Source organism: Mauremys reevesii, linkage group 25 (genome assembly GCF_016161935.1).
Source record: "Mauremys reevesii isolate NIE-2019 linkage group 25, ASM1616193v1, whole genome shotgun sequence".
Classification (NCBI taxonomy): Eukaryota; Metazoa; Chordata; order Testudines; family Geoemydidae; genus Mauremys; species Mauremys reevesii.
The window spans coordinates 5,431,215-5,449,540 of NC_052647.1; the positions used below are offsets into that span (position 1 = coordinate 5,431,215).

Genomic DNA, 18,326 nt, shown 5'->3' on the forward strand with positions numbered 1-18,326 from the left:
TGCCCCAGGCCCCGCAGGGGCCCCCACGAGAATTTTTTGGGGCCCCGGAGCAGGGTCCTTCACTCGCTCCGAGGGCCCCGGAAAACTGCCTAAGTGCCCTGAAGACCCGCGGCGGGGGGTCCTTCCACCCCTCGACCCGCCGCCAAAGTGCCAGGTCTTCGACAGCAATTCCCCCCACCGCCGAAGACCCCAGGCCCCCTGAATCCTCTGGGCGGCCCTGGCTGAATGTGTGTGTGTGTGTGTGTGTAGCGGGGGAGGGTCACTGCTCCCCCTGCTGGAGGGAATGAGTCCTGCTCTCTGTGCCTGGCTCTGGTGCATGCACCTACCCAGCCAGACCCCACATTTCCCCCCGCCCATCTCTCACTGCTCCTCCCTTTCCATCCCCAGAGCTCATCTGCCCCCAGCTGCTGGATGATGACAGCTCTGCCAGAGCCAAGGTGAGTGGGGCACAGACACCGGGAGACCCGATTCCCCTTTAGGGCCACGTTGCTTTTCACTGATCTCGCCCCACAAGGATTCTGGGGCCAAACTCGCCCCTGGGCAAAGAGCCAGTGGCCAGTCCCTGGAGCCCCTGCAGTCCAGCTACGGCCCAGGCCTTTGCCCCCGGGGTGATTCTCACCATCCAGGATCAGCAGCATCAGGCTGCTGCAACACACCTCAGCTTGCAACCATCGTCCCCCACCATCCCTTGCAAATGCCGTGCACTCCCTGGGGGCCAGATGGGGCATTGCCCGCGCTCCCTCTGGCGCCTGGCTTCTGAGCCGAGGGATCCTCTCGGGACGGGGGGATGTGGGCTGCAATTCTGTGATCTCTTTTCCTGAGCCAGGCCTGGGCCTTGTTTTGCAGAACCTCCTGGGCAGCTTCCAGGCACAGGTGGGAAGCCTCTGCCAGGTGATGCTGAAGGAGCTGAAGCAGATGAACTCTCAGAACGATGAGCGGAAGCTGCAGGTGCCAAGCCAAAGTTCGGGGCCTTGCTGGGTTTGTTCTCGTAAGGGGGAGGAATCGCTGCTCCTACTCAGATCTAGTCCCAGGGCGATCTATAGAGATGAAGTGCCTGGAACAGGAGATAAATAAACAGTGTCACTGCCCAGAAATTCCCATGCCTGCCTCTCCAGTGGGCTCTGTGCCCAAGAAGCTGGCTCTCCTAGGTTCCTAGGCTAGACAGGACCATTGTGATCATCTAGTCTGACCTCCCAGGCAGCGATGTCAATGGCAGGAGAACTTGTCTTTCCTTTCAAGGGGATTGTGGGAAGGCAGTGGAGGACTAGCAATCTGGGAATGGGGGCACGGCAGGGGCTCAGGCACTGTGACACCAACACCCCCCACGTTTGCTTGGCCAGGGCTTCTTGGACATTCTGGAGAAGCAGATAAATCCGGTCGGGCACCAGATCAAGAGTGTGGAGTGGAGACACGGGATCGCGACGAAGCTGATGGCCATAGTGGAGAAGCTGCTGAGAACGCTGGGCCTGACTGTGCGTGATAGGATCAGCATCGCATCCCCCAACGGCACAGGTCAGCACCTGGCCACGCGGCCGCAGTTGGGCTTTCATCACCCGCAGTCTACGCTCCTGCCCTGTTCCCCACGGCGCCCCCTGCTGGGAGAAGGGAGGTCCCCCTGACAGCCAGTGCTTTTGCCCCACTCCCCACAGCGCCCCCTACTGGGAGAGTCTGGGACTGGAGTAGCTGGGAGCTCCCACCACAGCCAGGAAAGCACCTTGCCTAGCTACAGGCTTCCTCTCCATGTTCTCTGGTGTGAGCCCTGGCTGGCATTGTGGTTGCAGAGCTGGGGCTGGTGGTCAGGCAGGCTGGGAACCAGAGCCAGGAGACCGTGACGCTGCAGCAGAGCAAGACCCAGATGGAATTAAAGTGGGCCAGAGCCCCAGGGCAGAAAAACGAAGGTATGTGGTTATCCCCTGTGCTGGGGTGTGTATAGCGATGGGCACGGCCAGGGCATTGGGAGCAGCAGCACAGCGCCCCCTGGTGCCAGGCTGGGGTGTGAAGGGGGGCGGAGCACGGCCAGAGCATTGGGGCCGGCGCCCCCAGCAGTCCAGTGCCTCCTAGTGCCAGGCTGCGGTGTGTATAGCGATGGGACAAAGCCAGGTCATGGGGGTAGCACCCCCCACAGCACAGCACCCCCTGGCACCAGTCTGCCCCAGGGCCCCTCCTGCCCCCCATTTCATCCCTCTCCTCTGTGTCTCGCAGGCTTCACGCTGGCCGGGCTGCTGACATACCAGGGGATGAGCCCCATCCTGCATGGTGCTGGGCGGGTGGAGGCGCCCGAGTGGGACGAGATCGGCCGGACGGGGAAGTGGGCGCAGGAGCCAGGGCGGCCCAGCTACCGTGTGCTGTCTCCAGTGGTGTCGGCCTTCATCAGTGACCCAAACCCCCAGGCACTCGGCCTCTCCGTCAGCATCCGCTTCAGCCACCCGGTGCCGGTGAGCCCCTGGGCTGGACATGGGGGGAGGAGAGACTGGAGCACTGGGGGGCAGAGCCTGGGCCCATCTCTAGTAACACCCTCCACCCCGGGCATCAGGTGAATCCACCTCCCACCCAGGGACAAACTGATGTTCTGTGCCCCCAACGCAGCCCAGCCCCTCGTACTCCCCAGTCTGCCCTCTCGGGGCCTGGGGAGTCCTGCCCCCTGTGTGGCTCCAGCCAGCCCCCACCTTGCTCCTGCCCCATGCACCAAGTGTCTCTCTGTCCCCAGGAGAAGAAGCCCGACCTGCGTCTCTTCTGCGCCTACTGGGAGCCTGGCAGCAGGCGCTGGGCCACCGACGGCTGCACCCTGCAGAAGTTGAACGCCACCATCACCCGCTGCCAGTGCAACCACCTGACCAGCTTCGCCGTGCTCATGGCCTTCTACGAGCTGGAGGTAGGCGCGGCCCTCGCTGGGGCCTCGGGGCTGGGCTGGTTCTGCTCATCCCCTCAATCCTCCTCTGTGGAGCAGGAGTCACTCCAGATTCATTCCCCACCAACAGGCGGGGCCCTGGATCTGATCAGGGGCACAAGGGAGACTCCCCAAGTAGCAGCGACCAATGTGCCTGGCCAGGAAGTTGGGTAAGGGGGGGCCAGGCCGCGCTCCACAACAGCTCAGGAGCCTTCTGCCCTGCAGCCCTTCCCCGCCCCCCATCAGGTGCACTTGCTGGGTGGGGTTTGGCTGTAGGGGCCAGAGCAGGGGGAGCAAGAGAGGCGTGTGGCAGTTTAATCCAGGGAGGGCGAGGGCCTGTTCTGCCCATGTTGGAGCCAGGGGGAGAAGAGGAATCAGGCCCCCGCCCTCCCTGGATTCATTCCTGCTCCACTGAGAGCAGAACATCCCGGCTCCATTTGGAAAGGGCCAGGGCTGAGAATCCACCACGCCCCTGGGAAGCTGTTCCGGGGTTAATTTACCCTCCCTGCCCATTTCCAGTGTGAGGGTCTCACTTCCAGCCCTTTGGCTGCTAGACAGAAGAGCCCATTATCACAGTCCCCACAGACTGACCAAGTCACCCCTTCCCTGTCTCAGTTCATTCATCATTCATTCATTCATGCCCGTCACCCCAACCGGGGTATGGGCCGCCAACCACAGATCTCCATAGTCTTCTATCCTGGGCCATTCGCTCTAGCTGGTTCCAGGTATAGCCCATTTTTCAGTTAATACAGAGATTTCTCTACACAATCTCTATAAATCTTGCATGATGTTATTTTGTGTTAGTTTGTATTAAGTATCTTTCTATATTAAGTATTTTTATAACATTGCATCTTGCATGATGTTATTTTGTATTTCATATGACTTGGCATTGGGCCTCTGTATTTTACTTGGTGTTGGGCCTCTCTATTTTCGTACAACTTTGTATTAGATCCCTATATAGAAAATTGGTAGAAAACTTTGTATCAAATGTGATAGCCCCTAGGGATAGAATAGTTACAGTAAAAGAAACGTGCCTTTTTGCTAGAAGTAGAATAAGATCTTCCCCCCACTCTGTAATCAATGGCCCTATTGACTGAATGAGGTGTGAATGAGTGAGGCTTGAAAGACACCCACCTCCAGACAGCTAGGACAGTTGCAGAGGGAATGGGAGCCAGAGCAAAGGACAATACAACTTGTCAAGTGGGCCCAGTCAAGAAGAGCAGACATATTGACGGCCTCAGGGATTAGAAGCCAGCACCTTCTTTAGAAAACACCCTCTGTGAGCAGCACTGGGACAACACCCAGAGAAAAGCAGCACAAAGACCAAGGGACACAGACCCAGATTTTGAATCTGGTCTAGATTTGCATAAGAGGGAAGCTGCTATAAACGTGAGGTGTCTTGCAGAGGACCCCGGGTCTCGTCTTGTCACCATCGGAGCATCGATCCGGATCGGCAGAAGCCCGGCTCCACCCCTCCCCCATCTAACTCACCTGGCCAGTGCAGTTAGGGGGAGCAACTAGTTGGTAACAACAGCAAGACGGAGTGTGTTTGTGTGTGTGTGTGTGTGTTTGTGAATGCATGACTGTGATATATATCTCATATGCATATCATAGAGTATTAATTGATACCTGTATTACTAATAAATGTGGCATTTTGCCTTAATCCCCCTGAAAAGATCCTGTATGGTACTTTGAGTACAACATCTGCTAATCCCATTGAGCTCCTGGAGCCTGTCACTACAGGGCAGGTTTGCGAATCCTTTCACCATCCTCACGGGCCTTCCTATTATTAATGAAATAATCTTATTTATCATTAATGATCATTAGTACACAAGGAGACTTCAAACATTGAAGTTCAGCACCTGCTTTACCAGGGTGCCGATTCAGAATTCTTTCCCACACCCCAAGCAGGAGCTCCTAAACCTCTTGGGTTCTTTTAGTAAAAGCCTGGTTTAAAGTGCCCACTTTCATTTCCTTTGACTTTGTCTCATTCCTCCCGGCTTGTCCTCTCTGTTAACCCCTGGAGCGCTCTGCTAACGAGATGACGCACAACTAAAAAACACAACCCTGATTTGTTGACATCTACACACACACTAGATAGATAGAAACCAGCTTTTTAACACTAGCAGTAGCAATCTGTTGGGTACGTTTGTTTGTTTGTTTTTGTTTTTACTAACGACTTTAATATGGAATTTTATGTTATTTCTTTGTATTATTTGTTATTTCTTTTTTTCCAATAAATCCGGGGTTTGGATTCTTCTTATTTTTAAAAGCAGCAAAGAGTCCTGTGGCACCTTATAGACTAACAGACGTATTGGAACATGAGCTTTCGTGGCATCCGACGAAGTGGGTATTCACCCATGAAAGCTCATGCTCCAATACGTCTGTTAGTCTATAAGGTGCCACAGGACTCTTTGCTGCTTTTACAGATCCAGACTAACACGGCTACCCCTCTGATTCTTATTTTTAAAAATTCTTCTTATTTTTTTCCCCTACCTATTAAAAGAAATTAAAGTAAGCAAAAGCTGCACTCATGGTCTTTAACTTGATCTGTTATTTCCAGAAGGGGAGGGGATGCAATCGATTTTATATATTTATTTTTAATTTGACCATCTCGGCCCTTTGTGGAGATTTCTAGTTTAACGTAAGTACCAGGAAGGGCAGGGAGAAAACGAGGTTTTTCCAACAAGCATTGCAGCTGTCAGAGGCAGCAGTAGGAAGCCAGTAAATTAACAAATTGATAATTGCTCAAGAAACAACAGCAGAAATAAATTAAATAAATAAAAGAGGAGACTAAGCGGGGATATGATAGAGGTATATAATCATGAGTGATGTGGAGAAAGTAAATAAGGAAAAGTTATTCAGTTGTTCCCATCAGGGGCGGCTCTAGACCCCAGCGCGCCAAGCAGGCGCTTGGGGCGGCCGTTTCCCGGGGGAGCGGCATTTGGCTCCGGTGGACCTGCCGCAGGCATGACTGCGGCGGGTCCCCTCTTCCCACAGCTCCGGTTGAGCTCCCGCAGGCATGCCTGCGGCAGGTCCACCGAGCCGCGGACCACGGCACCCGCCGCAGTCATGCCTGCGGCAGGTCCGCTCGTCCGGGCTCGGTGGACCTGCCGCAGGCATGCCAGCGAGCTCAACCGGAGCCGCGGGAAGAGGGGACCCGCCGCGGGACCGGGGAAGGGCGGCGCAGCGCACCGCGCTGCTTGGGGCAGCCTACTTTCTAGAGCCGCCCCTGGTTCCCATAATACAAGAACTAGGGGCCACCAAATGAAATTAATGGGCAGCAGGTTTAAAACAAATAAAAGGAAGTTCTTCTTCACCCCGCGCACAGTCAACTTGTGGAACTCCTTGCCTGAGGAGGTTGTGAAGGCTGGGACTATAACAGCGTTTAAAAGAGAACTGGATAAATTCATGGAGGTTAAGTCCATTAGTGGCTATTAGCCAGGCTGGGTAAGGAATGGTGTCCCTAGCCTCTGTTTGTCAGAGGGTGGAGGTGGATGGCAAGACAGAGATCACTTGATCATTGCCTGTTAGGTTCACTCCCTCTGGGGCACCTGGCATTGGCCACTGTCGGAAGACAGATACTGGGCTGGATGGACCTTTGGTCTGACCCAGTATGGCCATTCTTATGTTCTTGTGTTCTTATGGGGTAAACACAGATCTGGAGCTAGGGGTAAATCCAGGCCAATGATCTGAGGGTCGAGGGAGAGCTGCACTGGGGGATGCAATCAGAGGGTGTGTGTGGTGCATGTGCTCCTGTGTATGTGGGCATGTTTCACTTTCTCCCCACCACTCATGATTTTATAGACCTCTATCATATTGCCCCTTAGGCTCCTCTTTTCCAAGCTGAAGAGTCCCAGCCTCTTTAATCTCTCCTCATATGGGACCCGTTCCAAACCCCTAATCATTTTAGTTGCCCTTCTCTGAACCTTTTCTCATGTCACTATACCTTTTTTGAGATGAGGAGACCACATCTGTACGCAGTATTCGAGATGTGGGCATACCATAGATTTGTATAAGGGCAATAAGATATTCTCCGTCTTATTCTCTATCCCTTTTTAAATTATTCCTAACATCCTGTTTGCTTTTTTGACCGCCTCTGCACACTGCGTGGATGTCTTCAGAGAACTATCCATGATGACTCCAAGATCTTTTTCCTGATTAGTTGTAGCTAAATTAGCCCCCACCATATTGTATGCATAGTTGGAGTTATTTTTTTTCCAATGTGCATTACTTTATATTTACCCATATTAAATTTAATTTGCCATTATGTTGTCCAAACACTTAGTTTTGTGAGATCTTTTTGAAGTTCTTCACAGTCTGCTTTGGTCTTAACTATCTTGAGCAATTTAGTATCATCTGCAAACTTTGCCACCTCACTGTTTACCCCTTTCTCCAGATCATTTATGAATAAGTTGAATAGAATTGGTCCTAGGACTGACCCTTTGGGAACACCACTAGTTACCCCTCTCCATTCTGAAAATTTACCATTTATTCCTACCTTTTGTTCCCTGTCTTTTAACCAGTTCTCAGCCCATGAAAGGATCTTCCCTCTTATCCCAAGACAACTTAATTTACGTAAGAGCCTTTGGTGAGGGCTTTCTGGAAATCTAAGTACACTATGTCCACTGGATGCCCCTTGTCCACATGTTTGTTGACCCCTTCAAAAAACTCTTAATAGATTAGTAAGACACAATTTCCCTTTCGAGAAGCCATGTTGACTTTTGCCCAACAATTTATGTTCTTCTATGTGTCTGATAATTTTATTCTTTACTATTGTTTCAACTAATTTGCCCGGCACTGACGTTAGACTTACTGGTCTGTAACTTCCGGGATCATCTCTAGAGCCCTTTTAAAATATTGATGTAACATTAGCTGTCTTTCAGTTATTGGGTACAGTAGCTGATTTAATGGACAGGTTACAAACCATAGTTAATAGTTTTGCAATTTCACATTTGAGTTCTTTCAGAACTGGTGAATGCCATCTGGTCCCGGTGACTTGTTACTGTTAAGTTTATCAATTAATTCGAACACCTCCTCTAGTGACACTTCAATTTGTGACAGTTCCTCAGATTTGTCACCAGCAAAAGATGGCTCAGGTTTGGGAATCTCCCTAACATCCTGCACCCTCTAGTGGTGTTTGTCTGTGTCTAAATGCACATGCCCTCTAGAGGAGTGAGTGCACGTTTGTGTTTGTCCACCCACATGCTCCCTCTAGTGTTCAGAAATGTTGTTGTTTATCAGAGGTGCTATGCTGCTAACAGTTCATGGGGATTCTCCCTCAGCTCATCTGTCAGTGACCTGAGTTTTTCAGGCAGGAGGATCTGGGCTCCATCCCTGCCCTGTCAGACATTTCTGAGCAGCTGCCAGATGCAGCATAGAGACAGTCTAAGAAGCCGTGGGCTTGTGACAATGTTGTGCCCTGGCTTCTGTAATGGAGGGACGGGGGAGCAGGAGTGAAGAAGGAAGGACAAAGGGTTCTAGCCCCAGTCAGGTTTAGGTCCCAGTGGGGCCCCAAGTCAGCCTCAGTGGACCCCCTTTGTAAAGGGCTCCCCCTCTGAGAGTACTTCAGCCCCATTGGCTGGGAGAGGCTGTGATGCCCGATGCTCCCTGGGAACACACGGGACGTGGCACCTGAACCCCTGGACTCCTCGCTCCCAGGGATTTTCCTTTCCTGTCCCCAGGAAGCGACTCTCAGTTTCAACATCATCACCTACGTGGGACTGACCCTCTCCCTGCTGTGCCTCTTCCTCGCCATCCTCACCTTCCTCCTGTGCCGCTCCATCCGCAACGTCAGCACCTCCCTCCACCTGCAGCTCTGCCTCTGCCTCTTCCTGGCCGACCTGCTCTTCCTCACCCAGGTGACCCACCCCGGCAGTCAGGTACGGCCTGATTCTCCCCTGCTCTGTGCCTCCACTCGCAGCAGGGCTGGGGTGTGTGGCTTTGAACCCCTTGTGCTCCCTGGATTCTGGGCTGTGCAGGACATGGGGGGATTCCCGGGGGGCTGTTTCCACCCCGTTAGGCCCCTTCACACTGGGCACAGTGCTCTGAGTGTCCCCAACCCCTGGAGTTCAGCCAGTTCTATCCCTATGTCACAGTCTCCCTGTGCCTCGATCCCTCTCCTACGTGACTTGCCCATGGTCACCCAGGGACTCTGTGGCAGGGCTGGGAACAGAACCTGGATCCCCTGAGCCCTGCTCCCCTGCTCTAACCACTAATCTCTACTCCCTTCCTGCATCAGCAATGTGCACCCGCAGGACCCTCCGTAGACTGAGGAACCTGCCGTCTCTGGGTCACGGAGCGCTGTACCTGGAGAGCTGTGCTAGCAGGAATCCCCGTGTGACCCCCCGGCAGATATCCCCATACTTAGCATTTCCCTTCCCCACCACAGTGTCCCGGGGCTCTCTGTCTCCCCCAGGTGGCGTGTGCTGTCATTGCTGGCCTCCTGCACTACCTCTTCCTGGCCTGCTTCAGCTGGATGTTCCTGGAGGGGCTGCACCTCTTCCTCACCGTCAGGAACCTGAAGGTCGTGAATTACACCAGCGCCAGCCGGTTCAAGAAGAGATTCATGTACCCGTTCGGCTACGGATTCCCAGCCCTGGTGGTGGCTATTTCTGCAGCGGTGAATCCTGGTGGCTACGGAACTTTCACACAGTACGTGCAGCGCCCATCCCAAAGGGGAGCTGGGATGTGGCTTCCGTGTGCTTTTCCAGCTCACCCCAGGTCTGACTTGAACCTAGATTTCCCGTCTCACCCTGCCTGGGAGCTGAATGTCCCCATGGGACCCTTCCCATCCCCAGGGACACGAAGCTGCCCCGAGCGTGGCAGTTGAGTTGCCCCCTGTCAGCCATCTACACTCCTCACCCCACTGATGATGCGGAAGAACAAGCCAGAAAGATCCCAGCTTGAATCCCAGCTCCCAGGCTGGGTTTGTGGGGCTGGTGGGTAGGAAACAAATGCACCTTCTTCCTGTGTGCAAATCCCTGCGGATCCCCTCTCTAAAGTGAGCGACTCCACTGAAACAGGGTGTGGCGTGATCTAGACACCCCAGGTGAGATCCTCAGTGGGGTAAATCAGGGCAGCTCCACTTCCTTCAGTGCAGCTAGGCCAATGTCCCTCCGCTGTATGTCTGGCCCTCCATCAATACTGCGCCCACCCACCAGAAAGGGTCATGAGAGGAGGTGGAAGAGGAAGTGGTGGCTGAAAGCAGGAGATGCTGAGGTACATGGGAAGGGCTGTTAGCCTGGTGCCCGCAAGAGAGTCGGCCATGTCACAGGCAGGCTGAGATCCATCTCGCTTTTGAGAGCCAGCTGCCCTGTGACACCCCCTCTCTGCCCCGGGGCTGAAAAAGGGCAGTAACCTCATTAAAGTCACCTTCTTCTTCCTCCCTCCCTGTAGCTGCTGGCTCAGCCTGGACAGAGGCTTTCGTTGGAGCTTCCTGGGTCCAGTCTGTGCCATAATCCTGGTGGGTACCTCACAGAACCACAGGGCCCCATTCTCCTCTCACCTCTGCGACCCCCTTGATTTCAGTGAAGCAGGGAGGGGAACGAGGCCCATAAAACACAAGGAAAGACCCAGTTAGGTCCCACCTGGCTCATCTGCTGTGGTCAGTCCTGGGATGAGTCCCTGTGCTGTATCCCCAGGCCCACAGCCGTTACTCGGGCACAGCTCCCAAGGACGTCAGCAGGAGTTTTGCCAGGTGAAGACAGAAGAGTTTGGTCTAGTCGAGTTAATGACCCAAGGAACGAGGAAGGGAGAGGGCTCCACTCTGCAGTGTTTTTTGTGGGGGGAAACAAATGTCCCTCCATATTCCTCCCTACCCCTGGGGAAGTTGGTGTGTGTGTGTGTGTGGGAGAATTTGTTACAGCCTGGAAGTGGCAGGAAATATTCTAGAGGCAGGATCTGGAATCTCTGAACCAGATCCTGCTCTCAGTTACACCAGTGTAAACCCAAAATTACTCCTGACTGCACTGGAGAGGCTCCATATTGAACTCTGAGCAGCATCTGGCCTTTCTGATCCCATTGCTCCATCTCAGCCCTGGCTGTGCTGTCAGCTCCACGCATGGGGAGGGACCGAGAGCTGCTAGGGGATATTACAGGGGAGCGGATGATTCCCACCGGAAATGAGCTGTCCCCAATTCTTCAGTGTTCAGCTCAGTCCCCTGGTATCATTTTCTGCCTCAGCTGGAGTCACCGGCCCCAGATGGGATCTTTTACAGGAAATATTTCCCACTCTTCCCACAGATAAATATAACGTTCTTTGCCCTGACCCTGTGGTTCCTGAGAAACAGACTCTCCTCCCTCAATGCAGATGTGTCCACCCTGAGAGACCACAGGTGAGAAGGCAACAAAACAATCTTGGAGGGTCAGATGCCTTGGTTTGGAGGGTCCTTGGCACCGGAGGGTGTGAGGGATTTCAGGAGGGGAACAGCATATCTAGGATCCATGGGAACGAATTCCCATAGTGTTCGCATTGAGAGTAACCCTGTCCCACACAGGAAAGCAGGGGCCGGTAGCTCCACGCCACTGCCTGGATCCTCCTGATCCAATTGCTTTCCATAGGGTTATTGTAACGGGATCTCTCCATCTGCCTTTACCCAGGTTACTGACCTTTAAAGCCATCGCCCAGCTCTTCATTCTGGGCTGCTCATGGAGCCTTGGTCTCCTCCAAGTCGGCCCAGCAGCCACGGTCATGGCGTATTTATTCACCATCGTCAACAGCCTGCAGGGAGCCTTCATCTTCCTGGTGCACTGTCTCCTCAATCGCCAGGTAACGCCCACGGCCCGTCAGCGCCCACCCAGCACCTTCACCGGCCTCACGGTGGCCATGTCTGATCTTCTCAGCGTTAGTTACATAGTGCAGTGACCGTGTCCCTCACTCTCCAGGTGAGAGAGGAATACAGGAAATGGCTCAAGGGATTCCGAATGTCCAGCACGAAATCTCAGCCATCCGATCTGTCCATGTCTGCTGTCCCCACCACCAGCACCAAGACGGTAAGAGGTCCTCTGCTCTGCTCCAATACCAGCCTGTGACACAGTCATCTCTAGCTGGGTCTCATCACTGCTGTAAAGGTGTTTTGCCCCCTGAGTGATGCAGGACTGGTTATGAGCCAGCTGGGAACGTCACTGCAAGTGTCAGTGAGAGTCGGTCACTATCGAGGGGTATCCTAGATGTCTTAGGCACCAGAACAGAATGTCCTGTCCTGGCACCTCCGCGTTCCCTTCCCTTGGCTCTCCTGGGCACTCCAGGGGTCACTCACTGTGGACTAGGCAGGCATTGGCTCTTGCAGTGTAATGATCTGAATAGACCAGATTGTCCCCTGGGACTGAAACCTTGTCAGTGCAGACGGATCATCCCCAATGAGCAGTCAGCACCGTGAAGAATTTCCCTTGGCTTCATTATCCCGATGGGTCAGTGTCCAGGGGCTTTGTGTGTCGCCTCCCAGAGACAACCCACCAGTTGGCACATTACACTCTCAGTGGCCTTGGAACCAATTGTCATTTTTCTGCTTTTCTTGCCAGGACTAACCTTTCTGCCAGGAGGAGTCGGCAGCAACCAGGGCCGGGGTCAATACCTAGGAGTTCCAATACAAAACCGTACCGGCTGGAGCCCCCCGTGACGTTGTGCTCCATGTGCTTTATGGAAATATGCTCATGAATATGACATAACTGGAATATGCTTTACGCTAAATACCCCTTGGATGGTGTCTTTAGAAAGCTTGTAATCTGCTAAGTGTGTTCATCCTATTTGTTTACATGAATTGTTTGGGTGAGTGGGAGCTCTGAGGTTCCCTGCTCCCCACGGCAGCTGAGCAGTTGTGGAGGATCCCACCGCCTGCAGCAGCAGGGAGCTCCAGTTCCCCGCCACCTGCGGCAAGTGGGAGGTCTAGGGTCCCCCACTGCCCACGGGGGATGGGCTGCTGCAGGGCCTTCTCACCTCCCACGGCAGCTGAGAGCTCCAGGGGGTCCCTCCTCTTCCGGCCATGGCTGGGCAACTACGGGGAGTCCCCCACTACCAACAGCAGGGCAGACGGGGATGCTTGGTGGTGGAGACGGCCTTCCCCGTCCACGCTGCTGCGCCACATGCAACCCCCTTCCACCGTGTCAAGATTATCGGCGTTGCAGCTGAGCTCCTCGGGGAGGAGACAGGCCTGGGCAGCGGGGCCTCGCCAGGTAGGACCCAGCACAGGGATCTGGGGGGTGCCCCATGGCCTTCCTCCCCCATCAGACTAGGAAGCTTTCCGCCCCCTGGTCAGTTCTGGGGTGGGGATTATTGGGGGGCAACGCTAAAATTGGAGGGGAAAGACCTCAGGTCCATGACCTCCAGGACATAATCGTAGCTTTAGCCATGAGCAAACTCCTACCCCAGAATATACTGAGCAGTGTCTTTCCTGGGTGTGGGAAGCCCTGTTAGAACAACCCCCAGCAGATGGAATATTCCACAGAAAAATCAGGCGTAACCCCATTGAATTCAGTAGAGTTACTCCTGCCCTGCATCCGGGTAACTGAGAGCAGTAGCTGGCCCACCTCAGCCCCACACTGGTGTCCTGCAGCTCTGACTCATCTCCCAAAGCCCTGGGAAGTGGCCAGTCTCCAATCTCAAGGGTGGATTCTCAGGGGAAGGAATAACCGACGTCCTGGTGAGGAACCCAAAGGGAGATCGTCCCTAGGACATTACAAGGGCTTGTGGTTGAGGAGATACCAAGAGCCTTTCACCTCCAGAGCAGCAGCTGACCCCTTGTTGAGCAGAGGGGCCGGACCAGCCTGTGGTGGACCTGCACCCTAAGACTACCTACCTCTTCTGTAGCTCATTTCCTCAGAAGGTCTCAGTGTCCTTTACAAAGGAGGCTATTATCAGTATCCCCATGTTACATAAGGTTCCTGGGAAACAAGTGGGGCGATAGACGAAACACAGATCCCTATCTTGGCACCAGACCACCTTGCCAAAGGAACATAAACTGAAAGGGATACTTCTCAATGGTGTTGCAGGTGCTGGTGGATCACAAGGGCCGTTTCACCGACATCAGTGTGGAATGGTCAGGAAATGTACATGACGCCGGCAGCTTTAGGAACTCCAGTCTCTTCAGAAAGCCGCAAGAAGGAACTTTCTTTCCAGACTGCAAAATAACCATTGTTGACGTTGAAATGCCAGTGGTTATCCTTGGAGACCCAGCCTACCCCTTGCTCCCGTGGTTCATGAAGCTGTATACAGGCAGCCTGCACAGCTGTAAGGAGCAGTTTAACCATAGGCTGAGCAAGTGCAGAATGGTGGTGGAATGTGCCTTTGGACGTTTAAAAGCCCGCTGGTGTAGTTTGCTAACTAATTTAGATCTCAGTGAAAGCAGTATTCCCATTGTTGTTGCTGCTTGCTGTGTGCTCCGCAATATCTGTGAAACAAAGGGAGAAAAGTTTCCGGTGGGGTGAGGGGTGGAGGCAGATTGCCTGGCAGCCAACTCTGAGCAGCCAGACACCAGGTCCATAAGAAGAGCACATTGAGATGCACTGCGTCTCTGTGAGGCTTTGAAAACTAGTTTCATCCATGACCCACAGTGATGTGAAACTTCTGTGTGTTGTTCCTTACCAAGCTGCCCCCTTCATTGCATGTCCCCCCACCGTAAACTACACCCCCGCTGACCACAGTGTGCTGAGCGAATAAAGAGCCTTTTCTCCTCAAGCCATTAACTTTTATTATGCTCACAAACACAGATGAGAGTCAGCAAAGAAAAGTAAAGAGAAGCTGTGGCTATGGGGCTGATAACACTGTGAGGTGGGGAAGAAACAAGGACAGGTTGCTTACAATTTGTACCACTATAACAATCAACGCTGTGGGAAAGGGCCCCTTCTGTTCCTTGTCCCCTCCCCTGGAGTTGAGTACAAGGGATACCGGAGCTTCCCCTCTCCTCCCACCCCCATCCTAGGACATCTGGGAGAGAAAGATGTGGAGCTTGGTGACGAGGGCAGCAGGTTCAGCATAGGGTGCAGCGGGACTCTAGTGTCCAGCTGCCTTTCTTCAACCTCAGCCAGACGCCTCAACATGTCTGTTTGCTCCCTCATAATCCGAACCATCTCGTCCTGCGTGTCATGCTCCTGTTCCCTGCATTCTCTCCTAGCCTCACGGTCACTGTGCATGTTCTCCGACAGTGCAATCCTCCATTCACTGAGCTCGGTCTTGTCACTCTCGGAGTCACGCATTAACTCACTGAACATGTCCTCCTGAGCCTTCTTTTTCCACCTTCTAGAATGGAAAAGTCACTGTCCCGGTGTGGAGGATGCGCCCACGGACAAGGTTTCACCTGCAAAGAATGCAAAGCACAAGGGTAGCATTGACAGTGCAGACATTGTTTAAGGTGCAAGGTTAAATCTTTTCATAAAAGAAACAGCCCTCAATGCACTTCCCCACGAGCTACTGTGACGGTACCTCCCATAAGGCTTTATGGGAATATGACATAACTGGAATATGTTTTGTGCTGCCTGTGCCATGTAACATATCTCTGTAAAGGTTATGGTCTGCTATATCTGTTCATCCTATTTGTACACATATATCATTTTCTACTTGAGGTTAAGAATATTGGCTGTGTACTTGCTTGGTTTCTAAGTAAGCTTTGTGAGGCATTTGATCAGTTTCTTTAGGAAGGAATTCACAAGGTTAAGTACCTGATCAGGAAGCACTTGGGGAACAATGCATCTTGCAAGGCTCCAATCCACATAAGAAGTCTTCCTGGAGACATACAAGACACCATGTGGACAATGGCTTCTGCCTGCAAAGACTGTGAGTCATGCATGGACATGTGACTTGCCCAGGTGACTCCAGAACTCCATCTCAGAGCTGGATTTGCATAGGGAGCGAGGAGGGGGATCTCCACCCACAAGGGAAAGTCTATTTAAACCCAAGAGAGACCCCTCCATTGGGTCTTCAGCTGGCTAAAGAAGGAGCCTCTTCACCCCCCAGGATACTTGAAGGAAACTGGAACACAGGACAGTAACTACAGGGGGTGTGAGTGATTTGCTGGACCCAGGGGAAAAGGAGATTAGCCTGTAAGAGGGAGCATTCTGGAACTGGTGAGGATCTTATCTGTATTTGGTTTGTTTAGACATAGATTTGCGCATTTTATTTTATTTTGCTTGGTGACTTACTTTGTTCTGTCTGTTACTACTTGCAACCACTTAAATCCTACTTTCTGTATTTAATAAAATCACTTTTTACTTATTATAGACTCATAGACTTTAAGGTCAGAAGGGACCATTATGATCATCTAGTCTGACCTCCTGCACAATGCAGGCAACAGAACCTTACCCATCCACTTCTATAACAAACCCCTAACCTATGTCTGAGTTATTGAAGTCCTCAAATTGTGGTTTGAAGACCTCAAGCTGCAGAGAATCCTCCAGCAAGTGACCCGTGCCCCACACTGCAGAGGAAGGCGAAAAAACTCCAGGGCCTCTGCCAATCTGCCCCAGAGGAAAATTCCTTCCTGACCCCAAATCTGGCGATCAGTTAAACTCTGAGCATGTGCGCAAGACTCACCCGCCACCACCCAGGAAAGAATTCTCTGCAGTAACTCACATCCGATCCCATCTAACATCCCATCCCAGACCACTGGGCATACTTACCTACTGATAATAAGGTAATTAATAATTAATTAACTCAGAGTGTGTATTAATACCTGGGGGAGCAGACAACTGTGCATAGCTCTCTACCAGTGCTATAGAGGGTGAACAATTTATGAGTTTACCCTGCATAAGCTTTATACAGGGTGTCACGGACTCACAGATCATGCCCACTTGTGGCCCCATGTGGTCCGTGGGGCGGTGCTCCTTTCAGTGTGACAGCCCTTCTCGGGGGATCCACTCTCTCTCGGGGTCAGGCCCCTCCACCTCCTGGAGCTGCACCTCTCTGAGCCTTAGCACGTCTGTCTCTCGCCCTGGGCCCCCTCAGGGAGTCCACACGCTCTGGACCCCCCGGGCCTCCTCACCCCCGAAGGGGTTATTGCCACCCTGTTCTCTGGACCGGAGCGTAAAACCCAGCGTAAAACAGGAGGGTTTATTGAGAGTTGAACACAGCACAGGAAACTCTCAGGGCTTCAGGCCTGGCCTCCCTCAGCCCAGCACATCCCAGTCTCCCCTGCATCCAGGTGGGCTCTGCCTGCTCCCCCTCTCCAGCCCAGAGCCCCCCCCCCCCGCGCTTCCCAGCTGGGCCTCCGATATCCCCGGCCCAAGCCCCGCCTCTGTCCATTGTCTTCTCTCCAGGGAAACGGGGTCATAAACAGGGAGGCCTGGGTCTGCTCTCCTCTCAGCCCTTCTCTGGCTGGAACCGGCTGGTTAGATCACCGGGGTCCTCTCTTCGCAGTCCATTGTTCTCCCACTGCCCAGAACCGGCTGTGTCTCCTGAGCCGGGTCTCCGGGTCACCAGTCGCTGGGGTCTCCATCCTCCAGGCCATCAGCTGGGGTCCCAAGTTCCCTCTCCGGTCCTCTGTAACAACAAACTCCCTCTCCCCTCACCTCCAGTAACACCCGGGGACACTGAGTCCCACTCCCTCTGCATGCAACCAGGGGCGGCTCTAGGCACCAGCGGGCAGCGCCCGGCAGGGCATCCTGGGAGGGCGTCATTTGGCTCGGTGGAGCTCCGCCGGCATGCCTGCGGCAGGTCCACGGAACCGGACGAGCGGACCTGCCGCAGTCATGCCTGCGCGGGTCCCGTCTTCCGCGGCTCCAGTTGAGCTCCGCGGGCGGCTGCGGCAGGTCCGCTCGTCCGGGCTCCGGTGGACCTGCCGCAGGCATGCCGGCGGGAGCTCCACCGGAGCCAAATGCCGCCCTCCCCAGGATGCCGGAGCCGCGGGAAGAGGGGACCCGCCGTGGGACTGGGGAAGGGCGGCGCAGCGCTCCACGCTGCTTGGGGCAGCCTACTTTGTAGAGCCGCCCCTGCATGCAACCCACTGGAAAACACAGAAAACCCCAAGAAACCCCCCCACTTCGACACACAGGGTAAAACGGATTTGCTTGGCTTTAGACCCCATTGGGAGTTGGGCATCTGGGTGTTAAAGGCAGGAACACTTCTGTGAGCTGCTTTCAGGTAAACCTGCAGCTTTGGGGCAGGTAATTCAGACCCTGGATCTGTGTTGGAGCAGATGGGAGTGTCTGGCTCACAGGGTGCTGGAGTCCTGAGCTGGCAGGGAAAGCAGGAGCAGAAGTAGTCTCGGCACATCAGGTGGCAGCTCCCAGGGGGGTTCTGTGATCCAACCCGTCACACTCATAAAAGAAACAGCCCCCAATGCACTTCCCCACAAGCCACAACATAAGCAGAACCGCTGGCTACTGCAAGAGTCGCTCTGCTGCTGCAGCCATGGTGAGTGAGCCCACGAGGCAGGGGCAGGAGGTCTCGTGCTGCAGCTTTTCAGACATCTGGGATGAATGGTTCCAATCTCAGCACAGCCCCTTTCCC

The 18,326-nt window shown here is 53.7% G+C and overlaps 1 protein-coding gene across 1 annotated transcript in view; it reads left to right on the forward strand.

Moving 5' to 3' along the window:
- Positions 1-12,908, forward strand: part of LOC120391380 (adhesion G protein-coupled receptor E2-like) — a 101,104-nt gene extending 88,196 nt beyond the window's left edge. Inside the window, exons 6-18 of the mRNA XM_039515019.1 lie at positions 388-437; positions 847-948; positions 1,341-1,512; positions 1,782-1,898; positions 2,203-2,435; positions 2,708-2,872; positions 8,572-8,769; positions 9,306-9,541; positions 10,286-10,352; positions 11,132-11,223; positions 11,489-11,657; positions 11,774-11,881; positions 12,410-12,908. Coding sequence (XP_039370953.1) covers positions 388-437; positions 847-948; positions 1,341-1,512; positions 1,782-1,898; positions 2,203-2,435; positions 2,708-2,872; positions 8,572-8,769; positions 9,306-9,541; positions 10,286-10,352; positions 11,132-11,223; positions 11,489-11,657; positions 11,774-11,881; positions 12,410-12,415 — 1,715 coding nt within the window. The 3' untranslated portion in view covers positions 12,416-12,908. The remainder of the gene's footprint in view (positions 1-387; positions 438-846; positions 949-1,340; positions 1,513-1,781; positions 1,899-2,202; positions 2,436-2,707; positions 2,873-8,571; positions 8,770-9,305; positions 9,542-10,285; positions 10,353-11,131; positions 11,224-11,488; positions 11,658-11,773; positions 11,882-12,409) is intronic.
- Positions 12,909-18,326: the final 5,418 nt, after the last annotated feature.